Below are 20232 nucleotides of genomic sequence, written 5' to 3'. Positions count from 1 at the left end.
ATTATTTGGTTTGCACTGAGACTGGTAAGGAGAAAGAGGGCCGGCAATTATACGACAGGTTAGTGGTTCCAACCAAGTATAGACCTCAGATATTAAATATAGCTCATAATACGTCATCAGGAGGTCACTTAGGAATTACAAAAACCTTGTATAGAATCACAAAAGAATTTTATTGGCCAAAATTAAAGAAAGATGTGAAGAATCATATTAGGTGTTGCCGAGAATGTCAGCAAGTTGGAAAACCTGGACATTCCATTAAACCTGCACCTCTCCAACCCATACCTGCTGATGGAGAACCTTTTGCAGATTTAATTATAGATTGTGTAGGTCCACTACCTAAGTCAAAGTCTGGAAATCAGTATTTATTTACAATTATGGATAAAGTAACCAGATATCCTGAAGCGATCCCAATGCGTAGTATCAATACTAAAGCTATTCTCAAAGCTTTAACAAAATTCATTTCTTGTTTTGGCATTCCTAAAACTATACAAAGTGATCAAGGTACTAACTTCACTGCCAAAGCATTTAGGGAAGTATTAACTAGGTTAGGGATAATTCACAACTTATCCACTGCCTATCATCCTCAGTCCCAAGGCGCCTTGGAAAGATTCCACCAGACATTAAAAACAATGATGAGAAGTTTTTGCATGCACTTTCCGACAGATTGGGATGAATCTCTACCTTTGTTGCTGTTCTCAGTACGGGAGACGGTGCAAGAGTCTACAGGGTATAGTCCGTTTGAGCTGATCTTTGGGCACAATGTACGAGGTCCTCTTCGGGTGCTCAAAGAAGGATGGATGGGAGAAGACGTAAGCTCAGCACTCTACAACCCGTCTTCAAGGTTGCAGGTGGCACGTGAGTTGGCCACGGCTAACCTAAAGACAGCTCAAAGTAAGATGAAACAGAGGTATGACAGAAGTGCACAATTCCGCTCCTTCCATCCAGGAGACAAGGTGTTGGTGCAGGAACCTATACCTGGCCACACCTTGAAAGCTAGATTTACGGGACCTATGCAGATAGTAAGTAGATTATCTGATTTAAATTATGTGGTAGCTCCCATTGATAAGACCTCAAAAACAAAAACTTACCACATTAATCAAATCAAGGCCTTTCATACACCAGATAAAGTCCCAGTAATGACTCTGTCCTCTACCTCTGAGGACGACTCTGACTCTTTGCACTCTATCTCTGAAATTAATACTAAACTTTCAAATTCTGTCCTCCTCAAGGATCCTAGCCCGTTAATGGATGGATTATCTGAAATACAAGCAACCAATTTAACTGAGCTTCTACAGTCATATCCTAATATTTTTTCGGATGTGCCGAAAAAATGTACGTTAGGTTACCATGATGTAGATGTGGGAAAATCTAAACCAATTAAACTCTCCCCCTACAGAGCTAATCCTGAAAAGCAAAGGCTACTTCAGCAGGAAGTAGACTTCTTGTTAGAACATGGTTTAGTGGAGGAGTCATCTAGTCCATGGGCTTCACCGTGCATCCTAGTAAAAAAGGCTGATGGAGGGTTTCGTATGTGCACAGACTACCGTAAAGTGAACGAGGTCACAATCACAGATGCTTACCCTCTTCCTCGTCTGGATGACGTAATTGACTTTGTGGGTAAGGCTACTTTTGTGTCCAAATTAGATCTCCTTAAAGGTTACTATCAGGTACCTTTGACAGATAAGGCGAAGGAAATCTCTGCCTTCGTGATTCCAGGAGGTCATTATCAGTATACAGTTACCCCCTTCGGAATGAAAAATTCCCCCTCTTCATTCCAGAAACTCATCCATCAGGCTATTAAAGGACTTGAAGGCACGGCAGCATACCTAGATGATATTGTTGTGGTGTCTGATACTTGGGATCAACACCTACTTAGACTTAAAGCTCTGTTTGAGACCTTTAAGAATTCCCAATTAACAGTTAATTTATCTAAATCTTCCTTTGGCCAGGCCACTATCACTTTTCTAGGCCATGAAGTAGGTAGTGGTAATGTTGCACCTAAACTTGCTAAAGTTCTTTCGATTAAAGAATATCCAGTTCCTCATGATAGGAAATCTCTTCAACGTTTCCTAGGCATGATAGGATTTTACAGAAGATTCTGTAAGAATTTCTCAGATATTGTAGCCCCTCTTACCTCTCTTACCAGTCATAAAGTTCCCTTTAATTGGACGTCAGATTGTAACACTGCTTTTAATAAAGCAAAAAGATTATTGTGCTCTGCACCCATTCTCCTGTCTCCAGACTTCTCCAAACCTTTTTCATTACAGGTTGATGCTTGTGAGTCTGGGGTTGGGGCGGTACTATTACAAATCGGGAACAAGGAGCTGCAGCCAATCGCATACTTTTCAGCTAAGTTCCAGCCACATCAGAGAGCTTACTCTACCATTGAAAAAGAAGCCCTCGCGCTGGTAATGGCTTTGGAACATTTCGATGTTTATGTGGGCCAGACATCGCAGGTGGTCACAGTCTACAGTGATCACAACCCGTTAGTCTATCTCCAAGCCATGAAGAATCACAACACAAGGCTTATGCGTTGGACGCTCAGGCTGCAGCCCTATAATATAAAAATAAATTATATTGCCGGCAAAGAAAATGTGTTGGCAGACTCTTTGTCAAGAGTCTAGTTTAATATTTTATTTAGGTTAGGATGTATTTGTGGTAACCCCCCTTTCAAGCTCTTTTTTTTATCCCCTGATGTGGGGTTTTTTTTTTAGTGAGGGGATACGGGCTACCGTCCGCTTGTATCTTGGACCTATGTTGGCCTATCTGACTGCTGTCTCACTCTGAGTTTAGGGTTTGGCTTTTGGTCACTAGGAAAGCTGAGCTCTATCTAAGAGTTGGATGGTGGAGAGGATAGGCGGTCCCATTATTTCGTGCCATGGCGGCACGGTTACCACTGGGAGGTGGCAGCCTAATCCTGAGCCTTCTCGGGGGTGGGGGTGTGGCATGCAAAGAGTACGTAACCTTTATTCGGCGCATGGACACACCCTCATTTACAGGCTATCTCCCCCAACCAGCGAACCAGGTTGCTAAGAGTTGATGATGGGGCCCCATCGTTCAACTAGTGACCAGGTTCTAGCCAATAAGAAGGTGGGATTGACAATCGCAGAGGTTATGTGGATACCGCTCTCCTGTCTGCCCTTGTCATTCCCATTCTAGAGCTGGTTGAAGCACGGTCTGCTATCTTGTGGCTTCTATTTCTGCCTTGCTTACCGTGGAGTGCACTATATTTATCACTGTACATAGTGTACATATTGCTGTTCTAAATTGGTGAAGGATAATATAAGTCTAAACTTTTTCTACTGTGTTTATTTGCTCCCATTACACCTGGGATAACAGGCCATTTGAAATCCTAGGTTGTAATAGTGGACATGGAGGTAGACACTTGGAATGAGGTATTGGAAAGATGCTGGAAACGTGTTTGACAATGGAGTTGGTAGGGAGGACTGTGTATGTCTCCTCGGCAGTGTCTTCTCTGGGTGAGTTAAAGATGCTATATGCCCGGAGTCTGCAGTCTCTAGTGAAGTGACGAGGATAGTGAAGTGACGAGGATAGTGAAGTTTAGAAATTACTTGTTTATTGAGAGAGCATTCTTCCTCAAGGAACTCACTGCTGCAGATTCTGAGTGCGCGCAGGTGGTGAGAAAAGAACTGGAGAAGATCGTGATCTTCTCCACGAAAAATAACACTTTCACCATCATTCACACTGTATAGCTGTTGCTGGCTACACCAACTATGGTGCTAATGTTGCTGACTACAACCACAACTATGGTGCTAATGTTGCTGACTACAACGCCAACTATGGTGCTAATGTTACTGGCTACAACACCAACTATGGTGCTAATGTTGCTGGCTACAACCACAACTATGGTGCTAATGTTGCTGACTACAACACCAACTATGGTGCTAATGTTACTGGCTACAACACCAACTATGGTGCTAATGTTGCTGGCTACAACCACAACTATGGTGCTAATGTTGCTGGCTACAACCACAACTATGGTGATAATGTTGCTGGCTACAACCCCAACTATGGTGCTAATGTTGCTGGCTACAACCCTAACTATGGTGCTAATGTTGCTGGCTACAACCACAACTATGGTGCTAATGTTGCTGGCTACAACCACAACTATGGTGCTAATGTGAGAATCGTGAGAATGATGTACATAGTCCATGTTAGATCCTTAATTAATTATGCTGCTCCCTTGTTGATAGTAGCTAGAGAAAGTTCTCTCCGACCCTTGGAGTTAATGCAGAATGAAGCTCTCAGAATTATTCTTGGCTGTCCCAAATATACAAAGGTTCTTAATATGAGGAAGGATCTTGGTAGTTCTAGTATCAGTGATAGGATTGTTGAGATTAACACTGTACTCGGTATTAGAATGTTGAGAAATGAACCAGAAACTGTCACAATGAATCTTACTAAATAAACCATACCACGGGTGGGGTTTGAAGCCGCAGTCAGAAAGTCTCAAAAACTCTAGACCGTCGTTTTCAGACTCTTTGACCGCGGGTTCAAACCCCGACCGTGGTATGTTTTGTTTGCAATCGTGTGTTGCGTACAGGGCCACTGCATAAGCCTGTTTATCCCTTTCTTGCAACGAATAAACAGGATTGAATATCCTGTTCTAGATGAAATCATTCGAGGCTTCAGTAGTAAACAATTACAATGTTTCTTTCCGGTTTTTTATTAAGTTTCTTAATAAACCATAGAAGGGTTTTATATTAACTTTAAAAAGGTCGCACCATAAAACAGAGTACTTATGAAATTTACACTTAAGTTCACTTAAAAGATAATACACAGTACAGTGGACCCCCGCATAACGATCACCTCCGAATGCGACCAATTATGTAAGTGTATTTATGTAAGTGCGTTTGTACGTGTATGTTTGGGGGTCTGAAATGGACTAATCTACTTCACAATATTCCTTATGGGAACAAATTCGGTCAGTACTGGCACCTGAACATACTTCTGGAGTGAAAAAATATCGTTAACCGGGGGTCCACAGTATTATCTTGATTATAGTACTGAACGGCTCTAGTATCATAAAACCTTCTCTTCACATAATAACACTTTACTTAACTCAATCTAAATGAGACAGAAGACGTAACACTTCAATAATAATTCACTCTTATTCAACTTTCATAATATACTAAGTGAGATTAGGAATATTTTACACTTAAAGGAATTTTGAGGCGAGTCTGTCTCCCATGACTTTTTCACCGTCCTCTTTGAACCAATACTGCTTAAATTCACTCCTAGCAGAGCTAGGGACAATCACCAGCGTCTCCAAAACAGCAACACACACTTCGTCCGAGACGTTTCTGTCAGATACCGTCCGAGGTACTGGAGGGTCACTAGGGAACCTCATGTGGGACCAGAAGTTTAAATCCAGGAATCAGGGAGCTTCCCTCACGAGAGGTGAGGAAGGTAAGAACTGAACTCTGTGAGGCTTTACCAGCCCACTTTGTCTCGGTCGGAGCAGGGGTCGAGCAGCTCAAAACACCTACTGGTGCTTGGCCAGGTCACCAGCAGGGGTCGAGCAGCTCAAAACACCTACTGGTGCTTGGCCAGGTCACCAGCAGTTGACACTAATTAAATGACCTACCTAAATACAAAGCTAAGTAATACGACCAGATAATATTATAAAGTCGAGTAAATCCATTTTAGCTACTAATGGAATTACTCCTGAATATAATATTAAGTGAAATAGCAAAAATAACATGTAATAGTATACCATTGTGATAATAAGAAAAAAATGAACAAAATGAACAAAAGGGTGTAACATCGTGTCATTACGATTTCGTGAGTCATAATCTTACTGTCTAGAAGTAAATACACACAGATCTAAATGGATTGTGAAACGTGCAATTGCATTAAGTTTTATAACCTGCATGAACTGTATCACTGTAGGCAACAAGAGCATTTCACCCCTCCATGGAAGATGTGTTCATTTAATATCACATACCTACAAGTCCCTCCCAAGAAGCTCATTGCTAGTAATCCCTTACTTAAATCACTTGTTAAAGCAACTGCTCAAGAAGAAATTTCTCGCCTAGCTGGTAGTAATATACACTGGTAGTTATATACACTGATGGATCTAAACAGGAGTCTTCTGGCAGGGCTGCATCTGCTCTTGTTGCCACCTCCCTAGTTAAGAACCATAATAAACTTGTTGAGTTAGGCATAAGAATTAACAACTGGGCGTCTACATTGCAAACTGAATTGTTTGCAATCCTAATGGCGCTAAAGCTAACTTATGACACCGAGCTTGACTCTATCATCATTACTGATTCTGTCATCATTGAAGGCTCTTGACTCATATAATGACTCCAACAACATGCTCGTTGGAGAAGCCAGGTACAAACACTCAAAAATCAGGGACAAAGGAATTAATGTACAGTTGCTATGGATCCCATCACACATTGGATTACTCCTTCATGATAAAGTTGATATGTTAGCCAAGAAGAGTATCGAGAAGGAGAATGTAGAATATAACTTTGGTATATCTCTGTCTAGCATTAGGAATAATATTAGGAGAGAAGTAAATAATGAAAATGATTGTTATAGGAATGCACTTAGAAGCCTGAGTAGATCTATAACCCACTATGATAACATGAACATAGATAAGTATGTTTATGGAGCAACTTGCAATGTGAACACTGACTGATGTTGTAGTGGCCAGGCTTAGGCTTGGTTACAAGTACTGACTGATGTTGTAGTGGCCAGGCTTAGGCTTGTTTACAAGTACTGACTGATGTTGTAGTGGCCAGGCTTAGGCTTGGTTACAAGTACTGACTGATGTTGTAGTGGCCAGGCTTAGGCTTGGTTACAAGTACTGACTGATGTTGTAGTGGCCAGGCTTAGGCTTGGTTACAAGTACTGACTGGTGTTGTAGTGGCCAGGTTTAGGCTTGGTTACAAGTACTGACTGATGTTGAAGTGGCCAGGCTTAGGCTTGTTTACAAGTACTGACTGATGTTGTAGTGGCCAGGCTTAGGCTTGGTTACAAGTACTGACTGATGTTGTAGTGGCCAGGCTTAGGCTTGGTTACAAGTACTGACTGATGTTGAAGTGGCCAGGCTTAGGCTTGTTTACAAGTACTGACTGATGTTGTAGTGGCCAGGCTTAGGCTTAGTTACAAGTACTGACTGATGTTGTAGTGGCCAGGCTTAGTCTTCGTTACAAGTACTGACTGATGTTGTAGTGGCCAGGCTTAGTCTTCGTTACAAGTACTGACTGATGTTGTAGTGGCCAGACATAGCCTTGCTTACAAGTACTGGCTGATGTTGTAGTGGCCAGGCTTAGGCTTGGTTACAAGTACTGAATGATGTTGTAATGGCAAGACTTAGGCTTGGTTACAAGTACTGACTGATGTTGTAGTGGCCAGGCTTAGGCTTGGTTACAAGTACTGACTGACGTTGTAGTGGCCAGGCTTAGGCTTAGTTACAAGTACTGACTGATGTTGTAGTGGCCAGGCTTAGGCTTGGTTACAAGTACTGACTGATGTTGTAGTGGCCAGGCTTAGGCTTGGTTACAAGTACTGACTGATGTTGTAGTGGCCAGGCTTAGGCTTGGTTACAAGTACTGACTGATGTTGTAATGGCAAGACTTAGGCTTGGTTACAAGTACTGATTGATGTTGTAGTGGCCAGGCGTAGGCTTGGTTACAAGTACTGACTGATGTTGTAGTGGCCAGGCTTAGGCTTGGTTACAAGTGCTGATTGATGTTGTAGTGGCCAGGCGTAGGCGTGGTTACAAGTACTGATTGATGTTGTAGTGGCCAGGCGTAGGCTTGGTTACAAGTACTGATTGATGTTGTAGTGGCCAGGCGTAGGCTTGGTTACAAGTGCTGATTGATGTTGTAGTGGCCAGGCTTAGGCTTGGTTACAAGTACTGACTGATGTTGTAGTGGCCAGGCTTAGGCTTGGTTACAAGTACTGACTGATGTTGTAGTGGCCAGACATAGCCTTGGTTACAAGTACTGACTGATGTTGTAGTGGCCAGGCGTAGGCTTGGTTACAAGTACTGACTGATGTTGTAGTGGCCAGGCTTAGGCTTGGTTACAAGTACTGACTGATGTTGTAGTGGCCAGGCTTAGGCTTGGTTACAAGTACTGACTGATGTTGTAGTGGCCAGGCTTAGGCTTGGTTACAAGTACTGACTGATGTCGTAGTGGCCAGGCTTAGGCTTGGTTGCAAGTACTGACTGATGTTGTAGTGGCCAGGCTTAGGCTTGGTTACAAATACTGACTGATGTTGTAGTGGCCAGGCTTAGGCTTGGTTACAAGTACTGACTGATGTTGTAGTGGCCAGGCTTAGGCTTGGTTAAAAGTACTGACTGATATTGTAATGGCCAGGTTTAGGCTTGATTACAAGTACTGACTGATGTTGTAGTGGCCAGGCTTAGGCTTGGTTACAAGTACTGACTGATGTCGTAGTGGCCAGGCTTAGGCTTGGTTACAAGTTCTGACTGATGTTGTAGTGGCCAGGCTTAGGCTTGGTTACAAGTACTGACTGATGTTGTAATGGCCAGGCTTAGGCTTGGTTACAAGTACTGACTGATGTTGTAGTGGCAAGACTTAGGCTTGGTTACAAGTACTGACTGATGTTGTAGTGGCCAGGCTTAGGCTTGGTTACAAGTACTGACTGATGTTGTAGTGGCCAGGCTTAGGCTTGGTTACAAGTACTGACTGATGTTGTAGTGGCCAGGCGTAGGCTTGGTTACAAGTACTGACTGATGTTGTAGTGGCCAGGCTTAGGCATGGTTACAAGTACTGACTGATGTTGTAGTGGCCAGGCGTAGGCTTGGTTACAAGTACTGACTGATGTTGTAGTGGCCAGACTTAGGCTTGGTTACAAGTACTGACTGATGTTGTAGTGGCCAGGCTTAGGCTTGGTTACAAGTACTGATTGATGTTGTAGTGGCCAGGCTTAGGCTTGGTTACAAGTACTGACTGATGTTGTAGTGGCCAGACTTAGAATCCAAATTATGTGATCAGGCCTATGGTCACTGTCTTGAACACTATGTGCCTAACTGTCCACTTATTGAATAATACAGAGACAGACAGTATAATAATCTACGTAACACGTCAAGATATCTTATTAATGAAAATAAGATACCAGATATACTAAACAAATTCCCTAAATTTGCTTGTAACAGATAAGTGAACTGTAGATATAAATCCAGATGTTCTCCTGGAGCATATGGAAACATATAAGGCCTAGTTCCTAGGCCTTCTGTGTATCCATATGCTCTTGTACTACCATCCACAGGATGGATATGAGGTGCACAATATACTAGCCACTACCATCCACAGGATGGATATGAGGTACACAATAAACTAGCCACTACCATCCACAGGATGGATATGAGGTACACAATAAACTAGCCAACCAGCAACCACCCAGGGAAGTACTACCGTCCTGCCAGATGACTATGAAACAGAAACCTGTAACTGTTTTGCATGATGGTAGGATTGCTGGTTTCTTTTTCTGTCTCATAAACACGCTAGATAACAGGGATATCTTGCTACTCCTACTTACACTTTGGTCACACTTCACAGACACGCACATGCATATATATATATACATACATCTAGGTTTTTCTCCTTTTTCTAAATAGCTCTTGTTCTTCTTTATTTCTTCTATTGTCCATGGGGAAGTGGAAAAGAATCTTTCCTCCGTAAGCCATGCGTGTCGTATGAGGCGACTAAAATGCCGGGAGCAATGGGCTAGTAACCCCTTCTCCTGTAGACACTTACTAAAAAAGAGAAGAAGAAAAACTTTATAAAACTGGGATGCTTAAATGTGCGTGGATGTAGTGCGGATGACAAGAAACAGATGATTGCTGATGTTATGAATGAAAAGAAGTTGGATGTCCTGGCCCTAAGCGAAACAAAGCTGAAGGGGGTAGGAGAGTTTCAGTGGGGGAAAATAAATGGGATTAAATCTGGAGTATCTGAGAGAGTTAGAGCAAAGGAAGGGGTAGCAGTAATGTTAAATGATCAGTTATGGAAGGAGAAAAGAGAATATGAATGTGTAAATTCAAGAATTATATGGATTAAAGTAAAGGTTGGATGCGAGAAGTGGGTCATAATAAGCGTGTATGCACCTGGAGAAGAGAGGAATGCAGAGGAGAGAGAGAGATTTTGGGAGATGTTAAGTGAATGTATAGGAGCCTCTGAACCAAGTGAGAGAGTAATTGTGGTAGGGGACCTGGATGCTAAAGTAGGAGAAACTTTTAGAGAGGGTGTGGTAGGTAAGTTTGGGGTGCCAGGTGTAAATGATAATGGGAGCCCTTTGATTGAACTTTGTATAGAAAGGGGTTTAGTTATAGGTAATACATATTTTAAGAAAAAGAGGATAAATAAGTATACAAGATATGACGTAGGGCGAAATGACAGTAGTTTGTTGGATTATGTATTGGTAGATAAAAGACTGTTGAGTAGACTTCAGGATGTACATGTTTATAGAGGGGCCACAGATATATCAGATCACTTTCTAGTTGTAGCTACACTGAGAGTAAAAGGTAGATGGGATACAAGGAGAATAGAAGCATCAGGGAAGAGAGAGGTGAAGGTTTATAAACTAAAAGAGGAGGCAGTTAGGGTAAGATATAAACAGCTATTGGAGGATAGATGGGCTAATGAGAGCATAGGCAATGGGGTCGAAGAGGTATGGGGTAGGTTTAAAAATGTAGTGTTAGAGTGTTCAGCAGAAGTTTGTGGTTACAGGAAAGTGGGTGCAGGAGGGAAGAGGAGCGATTGGTGGAATGATGATGTAAAGAGAGTAGTAAGGGAGAAAAAGTTAGCATATGAGAAGTTTTTACAAAGTAGAAGTGATGCAAGGAGGGAAGAGTACGTATATGGAGAAAAAGAGAGAGGTTAAGAGAGTGGTGAAGCAATGTAAAAAGAGAGCAAATGAGAGAGTGGGTGAGATGTTATCAACAAATTTTGTTGAAAATAAGAAAAAGTTTTGGAGTGAGATTAACAAGTTAAGAAAGCCTAAAGAACAAATGGATTTGCCAGTTAAAAATAGGAGAGGAGATTTATTAAATGGAGAGTTAGAGGTATTGGGAAGATGGAGGGAATATTTTGAGGAATTGTTAAATGTTGATGAAGATAGGGAAGCTGTGATTTCGTGTATAGGGAAAGGAGGAATAACATCTTGTAGGAGTGAGGAAGAGCCAGTTGTGAGTGTGGGGGAAGTTCGTGAGGCAGTGTGAGTGTGGGGGAAGTTCGTGAGGCAGTAGGTAAAATGAAAGGGGGTAAGGCAGCCGGGATTGATGGGATAAAGATAGAAATGTTAAAAGCAGGTGGGGATATAGTTTTGGAGTGGTTGGTGCAATTATTTAATAAATGTATGAAAGAGGGTAAGGTACCTAGGGATTGGCAGAGAGCATGCATAGTTCCTTTGTATAAAGGCAAAGGGGATAAAAGAGAGTGCAAAAATTATAGGGGGATAAGTCTGCTGAGTATACCTGGTAAAGTGTATGGTAGAGTTATTATTGAAAGAATTAAGAGTAAGACGGAGAATAGGATAGCAGATGAACAAGGAGGCTTTAGGAAAGGTAGGGGGTGTGTGGACCAGGTGTTTACAGTGAAACATATAAGTGAACAGTATTTAGATAAGGCTAAAGAGGTCTTTGTGGCATTTATGGATTTGGAAAAGGCGTATGACAGGGTGGATAGGGACGCAATGTGGCAGATGTTGCAAGTGTATGGTGTAGGAGGTAGGTTACTGAAAGCAGTGAAGAGTTTTTACGAGGATAGTGAGGCTCAAGTTAGAGTATGTAGGAAAGAGGGAAATTATTTCCCAGTAAAAGTAGGCCTTAGACAAGGATGTGTGATGTCACCGTGGTTGTTTAATATATTTATAGATGGGGTTGTAAGAGAAGTAAATGCGAGGGTCTTGACAAGAGGCGTGGAGTTAAAAGATAAAGAATCACACACAAAGTGGGAGTTGTCACAGCTGCTCTTTGCTGATGACACTGTGCTCTTGGGAGATTCTGAAGAGAAGTTGCAGAGATTGGTGGATGAATTTGGTAGGGTGTGCAAAAGAAGAAAATTAAAGGTGAATCACACACAAAGTGGGAGTTGTCACAGCTGCTCTTTGCTGATGACACTGTGCTCTTGGGAGATTCTGAAGAGAAGTTGCAGAGATTGGTGGATGAATTTGGTAGGGTGTGCAAAAGAAGAAAATTAAAGGTGAATACAGGAAAGAGTAAGGTTATGAGGATAACAAAAAGATTAGGTGATGAAAGATTGGATATCAGGTTGGAGGGAGAGAGTATGGAGGAGGTGAATGTATTCAGATATTTGGGAGTGGACGTGTCAGCGGATGGGTCTATGAAAGATGAGGTGAATCATAGAATTGATGAGGGAAAAAGAGTGAGTGGTGCACTTAGGAGTCTGTGGAGACAAAGAACTTTGTCCTTGGAGGCAAAGAGGGGAATGTATGAGAGTATAGTTTTACCAACGCTCTTATATGGGTGTGAAGCATGGGTGATGAATGTTGCAGCGAGGAGAAGGCTGGAGGCAGTGGAGATGTCATGTCTGAGGGCAATGTGTGGTGTGAATATAATGCAGAGAATTCGTAGTTTGGAAGTTAGGAGGAGGTGCGGGATTACCAAAACTGTTGTCCAGAGGGCTGAGGAAGGGTTGTTGAGGTGGTTCGGACATGTAGAGAGAATGGAGCGAAACAGAATGACTTCAAGAGTGTATCAGTCTGTAGTGGAAGGAAGGCGGGGTAGGGTTCGGCCTAGGAAAAGTTGGAGAGAGGGGGTAAAGGAGGTTTTGTGCGCGAGGGGCTTGGACTTCCAGCAGGTATGCATGAGCGTGTTTGATAGGAGTGAATGGAGACAAATGGTTTTTAATACTTGACGTGCTGTTGGAGTGTGAGCAAAGTAACATTTATGAAGGGGTTCAGGGAAACCGGCAGGCCGGACTTGAGTCCTGGAGATGGGAAGTACAGTGCCTGCACTCTGAAGGAGGGGTGTTAATGTTGCAGTTTAAAAACTGTAGTGTAAAGCATCCTTCTGGCAAGACAGTGATGGAGTGAATGATGGTGAAAGTTTTTCTTTTACCGGCCACCCTGCCTTGGTGGGAATCGGCCAGTGTGATAATATAATAATATAAATAAACTAGCCACTACCATCCACAGGATGGATATGAGGTACACAATAAACTAGCCACTACCATCCACAGGATGGATATGAGGTGCACAATAAACTAGCCACTACCATCCACAGGATGGATATGAGGTGCACAATAAACTAGCCACCACCATCCACAGGATGGATATGAGGTACACAATAAACTAGCCACTACCATCCACAGGATGGATATGAGGTACACAATAAACTAGCCACTACCATCCACAGGATGGATATGAGGTACACAATAAACTAGCCACTACCATCCACAGGATGGATATGAGGTACACAATAAACTAGCCACTCTCACTGCATATGTAGGTACAATAGTATGCTCACTCATACAAGGATACCACTGTGCTCACTTACTCATACAAGTATACCACTGTGCTCGCTCACTCATACAAGTATACCACTGTGCTCGCTCACTCATACAAGGATACCACTGTGCTCACTCACTCATACAAGGATACCACTGTGCTCACTCACTCATACAAGGATACCACTGTGCTCACTCACTCATGCAAGGATACCACTGTGCTCACTCACTCATACAAGGATACCACTGTGCTCACTCACTCATGCAAGGATACCACTGTGTTCACTCATACATACAATGATACCACTGTACTCACTCATACATACAATGATACCACTGTACTCACTCATACATACAATGATACCACTGTACTCACTCATACATACAATGATACCACTGTACTCATACATACAATGATACCACTGTACTCACTCATACATACAATGATACCACTGTACTCATACATACAATGATACCACTGTACTCACTCATACATACAATGATACCACTGTACTCATACATACAATGATACCACTGTACTCACAAAATCTGTGAATATTCGGGCAATTATTTTTGGCAATGCAGTGTCGGTCAATGGTCCAGGACCACACTGAAACACCAGCAACAGCAGAGCAACAGCAGCACTTGCTGCATCAGCAGTCGAAGCAACAGCAGCCTCACCACCACAAGCAGCAGCAGCAGCAGCAGCAGCAGCAGCAGGAGCTGCTTCCCTAGGATCAACAGCATCAGTAACAACAATAACAGCCGTATAATCAACAGCAGCTGCCCCGTGTCACCACTGCTGTCAGCAGCGAAATAGCAATATCACTAACAGCAGCTGCACAGCCTATAACAACAGCAACAACAGCAACAACAGCAACAACAACAGCAACAATAGCAACAACAACAGTAGCAACAACAGCACTAAAAACAGCACTAACAACAGCACTTGACCCTCGACTTCCGCCAGAAACTTTTGTAACAACAGCTCAAGAGGGATAAAACCGCGTTTATTACCTTCTTAAAGCTCTAAACCCATCGGAATAAGAGAAATTTTCACCCCAAGGAAGAGTAGATCAGGTCTCACTCCTTGGATCAAGAGCCTCTCACTAGCATCAAGGAACCTCCCTTGAGTGGAAGGAAATAGAGGACATGCAACTTGCAACAGAGTCGAGAGAGATGCAGAAATTTTTGCTGAGTTGAATATTAGCTTGAAGTTGATCATAGCAACAAGACCCGCACTGACCTGTACCTCCAGTAGTCTGTACCGTCAGTAGTCTGTACCTCCAGTAGTGTGTACCGTCAGTACTTTGTACCTCCAGTAGTCTGTACCTCCAGTAGTCTGTACCGTCAGTAGTCTGTACCTCCAGTAGTGTGTACCGTCAGTACTTTGTACCTCCAGTAGTCTGTACCGTCAGTAGTCTGTACCTCCAGTAGTGTGTACCGTCAGTACTTTGTACCTCCAGTAGTCTGTACCGTCAGTAGTCTGTACCGTCAGTAGCCTGTACCGTCAGTAGTCTGTACCTCCAGTAGTCTGTACCGTCAGTAGTCTGTACCATCAGCAGTCTGTACCGTCAGCAGTCTGTACCTCTAGTAGTCTGTATAACTAACCCTAGTTAAGATATCTAACCCTTGTCAAGATAAGCAAGTGTCGTGTTACAGTACATTTTAATTGATTCCTCATAGCTATAACGCTACACTCCCCTAGCTATCTATTAGTCAGTGAGACGGGCATCCATTAAGTCCACATAATGTGTATAATGAGCGTGTTCCAGCATCCACCAATTTCCTGACCTGATATAGTCAGCATCCACCAACCTCCTGACCTGGCATAGTCAGCATACACCAGCCTCCTGACCTGATATAGTCAGCATGCACCAACCTCCTGACCTGATATAGTCAGCATCCACCAACCTCCTGACCTGACATAGTCAGCATACACCAACCTCCTGACCTGATATAGTCAGCATCCACCAACCTCCTGACCTGACATAGTCAGCATACACCAGCCTCCTGACCTGGAGTTTACCTGGAGAGAGTTTCGGGGGTCAACGCCCCCGCGGCCCGGTCTGTGACCAGGCCTCCTGGTGGATCAGCGCCTGATCAACCAGGCTGTTGCTGCTGGCTGCACGCAAACCAACGTACGAGCCACAGCCCGGCTGATCAGGAACTGACTTTAGGTGCTTGTCCAGTGCCAGCTTGAAGACTGCCAGGGGTCTGTTGGTAATCCCCCTTATGTGTGCTGGGAGGCAGTTGAACAGTCTCGGGCCCCTGACACTTATTGTATGGTCTCTTAACGTGCTAGTGACACCCCTGCTTTTCATTGGGGGGATGGTGCATCGTCTGCCAAGTCTTTTGCTTTCGTAGTGAGTGATTTTCGTGTGCAAGTTCGGTACTAGTCCCTCTAGGATTTTCCAGGTGTATATAATCATGTATCTCTCCCTCCTGCGTTCCAGGGAATACAGGTTTAGAAACCTCAAGCGCTCCCAGTAATTGAGGTGTTTTATCTCCGTTATGCGCGCCGTGAAAGTTCTCTGTACATTTTCTAGGTCGGCAATTTCACCTGCCTTGAAAGGTGCTGTTAGAGTGCAGCAATATTCCAGCCTAGATAGAACAAGTGACCTGAAGAGTGTCATCATGGGCTTGGCCTCCCTAGTTTTGAAGGTTCTCATTATCCATCCTGTCATTTTTCTAGCAGATGCGATTGATACAATGTTATGGTCCTTGAAGGTGAGATCCTCCGACATAATCACTCCCAGGTCTTTGACGTTGGTGTTTCGCTCTATTTTGTGGCCAGAATTTGTTTTGTACTCTGATGAAGATTTAATTTCCTCATGTTTACCATATCTGAGTAATTGAAATTTCTCATCGTTGAACTTCATATTGTTTTCTGCAGCCCACTGAAAGATTTGGTTGATGTCCGCCTGGAGCCTTGCAGTGTCTGCAATGGAAGACACTGTCATGCAGATTCGGGTGTCATCTGCAAAGGAAGACACGGTGCTGTGGCTGACATCCTTGTCTATGTCGGATATGAGGATGAGGAACAAGATGGGAGCTAGTACTGTGCCTTGTGGAACAGAGCTTTTCACCGTAGCTGCCTCGGACTTTACTCTGTTGACGACTACTCTCTGTGTTCTGTTAGTGAGGAAATTATAGATCCATCGACCAACTTTTCCTGTTATTCCTTTAGCGCGCATTTTGTGCGCTATTACGCCATGGTCACACTTGTCGAAGGCTTTTGCAAAGTCTGTATATATTACATCTGCATTCTTTTTGTCTTCTAGTGCATTTAGGACCTTGTCGTAGTGATCCAGTAGTTGAGACAGACAGGAGCGACCTGTTCTAAACCCATGTTGCCCTGGGTTGTGTAACTGATGGGTTTCTAGATGGGTGGTGATCTTGCTTCTTAGGACCCTTTCAAAGATTTTTATGATATGGGATGTTAGTGCTATTGGTCTGTAGTTCTTTGCTGTTGCTTTACTGCCCCCTTTGTGGAGTGGGGCTATGTCTGTTGTTTTTAGTAACTGAGGGACGACCCCCGTGTCCATGCTCCCTCTCCATAGGATGGAAAAGGCTCGTGATAGGGGCTTCTTGCAGTTCTTGATGAACACAGAGTTCCATGAGTCTGGCCCTGGGGCAGAGTGCATGGGCATGTCATTTATCGCCTGTTCGAAGTCATTTGGCGTCAGGATAACATCGGATAGGCTTGTGTTAATCAAATTTTGTGGCTCTCTCATAAAAAATTCATTTTGATCTTCGACTCTCAGTCTGGTTAGCGGCTTGCTAAAAACTGAGTCATATTGGGACTTGAGTAGCTCACTCATTTCCTTGCTGTCATCTGTGTAGGACCCATCTTGTTTAAGTAGGGGCCCAATACTGGACGTTGTTCTCGATTTTGATTTGGCATAGGAGAAGAAATACTTTGGGTTTCTTTCGATTTCATTTATGGCTTTTAGTTCTTCCCGCGATTCCTGACTCCTAAAGAATTCTTTTAGCTTAAGTTCGATGCTTGCTATTTCTCTGACCAGTGTCTCCCTGCGCATTTCTGATATATTGACCTCTTTTAGCCGCTCTGTTATTCTTTTCCGTCGCCTGTAAAGGGAGCGCCTGTCTCTTTCTATTTTACATCTACTCCTCCTTTTTCTTAGAGGAATAAGCCTTGTGCATACATCGAGTGCCACCGAGTTAATCTGTTCTAGGCATAAGTTTGGGTCTGTGTTGCTTAGTATATCTTCCCAGCTTATATCGGTTAGGACTTGGTTTACTTGGTCCCACTTTATGTTTTTGTTATTGAAGTTGAATTTGGTGAATGCTCCCTCGTGACTAGTCTCATTTTGTCGGTCTGGGGCTCCACGCATACATGTCTGAACCTCAATTATGTTGTGATCTGAGTATATTGTTTTTGATATGGTGACATTTCTTATCAGATCATCATTGTTAGTGAAGATGAGGTCTAGTGTATTCTCCAGTCTAGTAGGCTCTATTATTTGCTGGTTTAAATTGAATTTTGTGCAGAGATTTAAAAGCTCGTGTGAGTGTGAGTTTTCATCAGAGCTGCCTCCTGGTGTTATTACTGCAACCTGATATAGTCAGCATCCACCAACCTCCTGACCTGATATAGTCAGCATCCACCAACCTCCTGACCTGATATAGTCAGCATCCACCAACCTCCCGTTACCGTCAAATTATCGTCCAATAAGCCTATCTCAATTGTAGGCAAATTACTAGTCATTTAGGGTTGATATTATAAGAAGCCATCTTGATAGGCATAATTTGATTAATGATATTCAGCATCTATTAACGAGGAGCCGTTCTTGGCTAACTAAATTATTAACCTTCTTCAGTAAAGCTTTTGAGGCTGTTGATCATGATAAAGAATTCGATATTGTTATTTAGATTTTAGTAAGGTTTTGGATAAAGTACCGCACCAGAGACTGTTAAAGAAAGTGGCAGCTCATGGCACTGTGGAAAAGTGGATCGAGTCATGACTCGCGAACAGGAAGTTTTTAGTTTAGTATGTTTATTATGCACCCCATACCCATCCTGTGGGCGGTAGTCACCCCATACCCATCCTGTGGGCGGTAGTCACCCCATACCCATCCTGTGGGCGGTAGTCAAAAGATTACAGAGGTACATAATGGGTCCAGGGACTGGGCCTCAAAGTTTTGATAGCTGAGCAAGTTACAGAGGTAATGAATTCACAATTTACAAAGGTAATGAACTCACAATTTACAAAGGTAATGAACTCCAGGTAGGTCTAGTCACAATCATGACAAGTTACAAAGGTATTTACAGATTACAGAGGTACACAATGGGTCCAGGGACCGGGCTCCAAAGTTTTGATGGCTGAACTAGGTACAAGGTAATGAACTCACAAGTTACAAAGGTAATGAACTCACAAGTTACAAAGGTAATGAATACTGTAAGAATGGTTACTTACGTTTATACATGGCTGCAATCATGAACAAATTTTAGAGTAATGAGCAATTCACACTTCCACACCCGGTCACAACTGTAGTGAGTTACAGGAAGCAGAGAGTGTCAATAAATGGGGTTAAATCCGAGTGGGGATCTGTAACAAGTGGTGTTCCACAGGGATCAGTCTTGGGCCCGTTGTTGTTTATAATATATATCAATGACACCTCAAAGAAAAAGAACTTAGGAGAGGAATTTTTTGGTAGCGTTGTGGTCCCTCCTGGACCATCGTCAACATAAGAAAGAAATAACACTGCAGCAGGACTACTGGCTCATGCTAGGTAGGTCCAAGCCACACCCGAGTGACGAGGTTCATTGATGATATAAACCTTAGTAACTGATACCCAGAAACCGGTTTAGAAAAACAGGACCGAAACGTTTATTGTGGCTATTTTCATATCACATACTTTGGAAAAAATAAAACGCGTCAGGAATAACTAGCTAGCAACTTAACAACATTCTCACATACTTAAAAACCTACAACGTTAGTGCTGTGAAGGCGTGTTGAAGCATATATCTCAAGAATACTTGCAACACAGTGGGACAGTTCTTTCAATAATTCTGCAACAAACCAGCATAACTTACCAGCCAGCGAGTAGGTGAAGAAACACACGTCTCGGTTCATAACGATGCCTTCATCAGTCTGCAGGAAGAAAATAAAGGAGGGGTTGGTTAATGCAGTTTAAAGTCTGTGTATAATAAGGCAGTCATTAAAACTCCGTGTCACCTCTTCAATTTATATATATATATATATATATATATATATATATATATATATATATATATATATATATATATAAGAGAGGTGAATGTTGCAACAAGGAGAAGGCTGGAGGCAGTGGAGATGTCATGTCTGAGGGCAATGTGTGGTGTGAATATAATGCAGAGAATTCGTAACTTGGAAATTAGGAGGAGGTGCAGAATTATTAAAACTATTATCCTGAGGGCTGAGGAGGGGTTGTTGAGGTGGTTTGGATATTTGGGGACGATGGAACAAAAGAGATTGACGACTTAGAAGGTGTATAAATCTGTAGTGGAGAGAAGGCGAGGTAGTGGTCGGCCTAGGAAAGGTTTGAGGGGGTAAATGAGGTTTTGTATGCGAGGGGCTTGGACTTCCAGCAAGCGTGCATGAGCATGTTAGGAGCGAATGGAGACAAATGGTTGGAGTGTGAGCAACGTAGCATTTATGAAGGGATTCAGGGAAACCAGATAGCAGAATTTGAGTCCTGGAGGTGGGAAGTACAGTGTTTGCAATCTGAAGGAGGCGTGTTATTAATGTTGCAGT

General features: G+C 42.9%; 1 protein-coding gene across 2 annotated transcripts in view; it reads right to left on the bottom strand.

Annotated features, from left to right (window-relative positions):
* The window catches only part of LOC128698308 (uncharacterized), a 152443-nt gene that overhangs the window by 98779 nt on the left and 33432 nt on the right, over window positions 1–20232 (bottom strand). For both annotated transcript variants that reach the window (XM_070104493.1, XM_070104494.1), the window contains exon 2: window positions 19533–19590. In XM_070104493.1, coding sequence (XP_069960594.1) covers window positions 19533–19590 — 58 coding nt within the window. The remainder of the gene's footprint in view (window positions 1–19532; window positions 19591–20232) is intronic.

The sequence above is a fragment of the Cherax quadricarinatus genome, chromosome 92, assembly GCF_038502225.1.
Source record: "Cherax quadricarinatus isolate ZL_2023a chromosome 92, ASM3850222v1, whole genome shotgun sequence".
Taxonomy (NCBI): domain Eukaryota; kingdom Metazoa; phylum Arthropoda; class Malacostraca; order Decapoda; family Parastacidae; genus Cherax; species Cherax quadricarinatus.
This window is presented reverse-complemented; position numbering and strand designations above follow the sequence as displayed.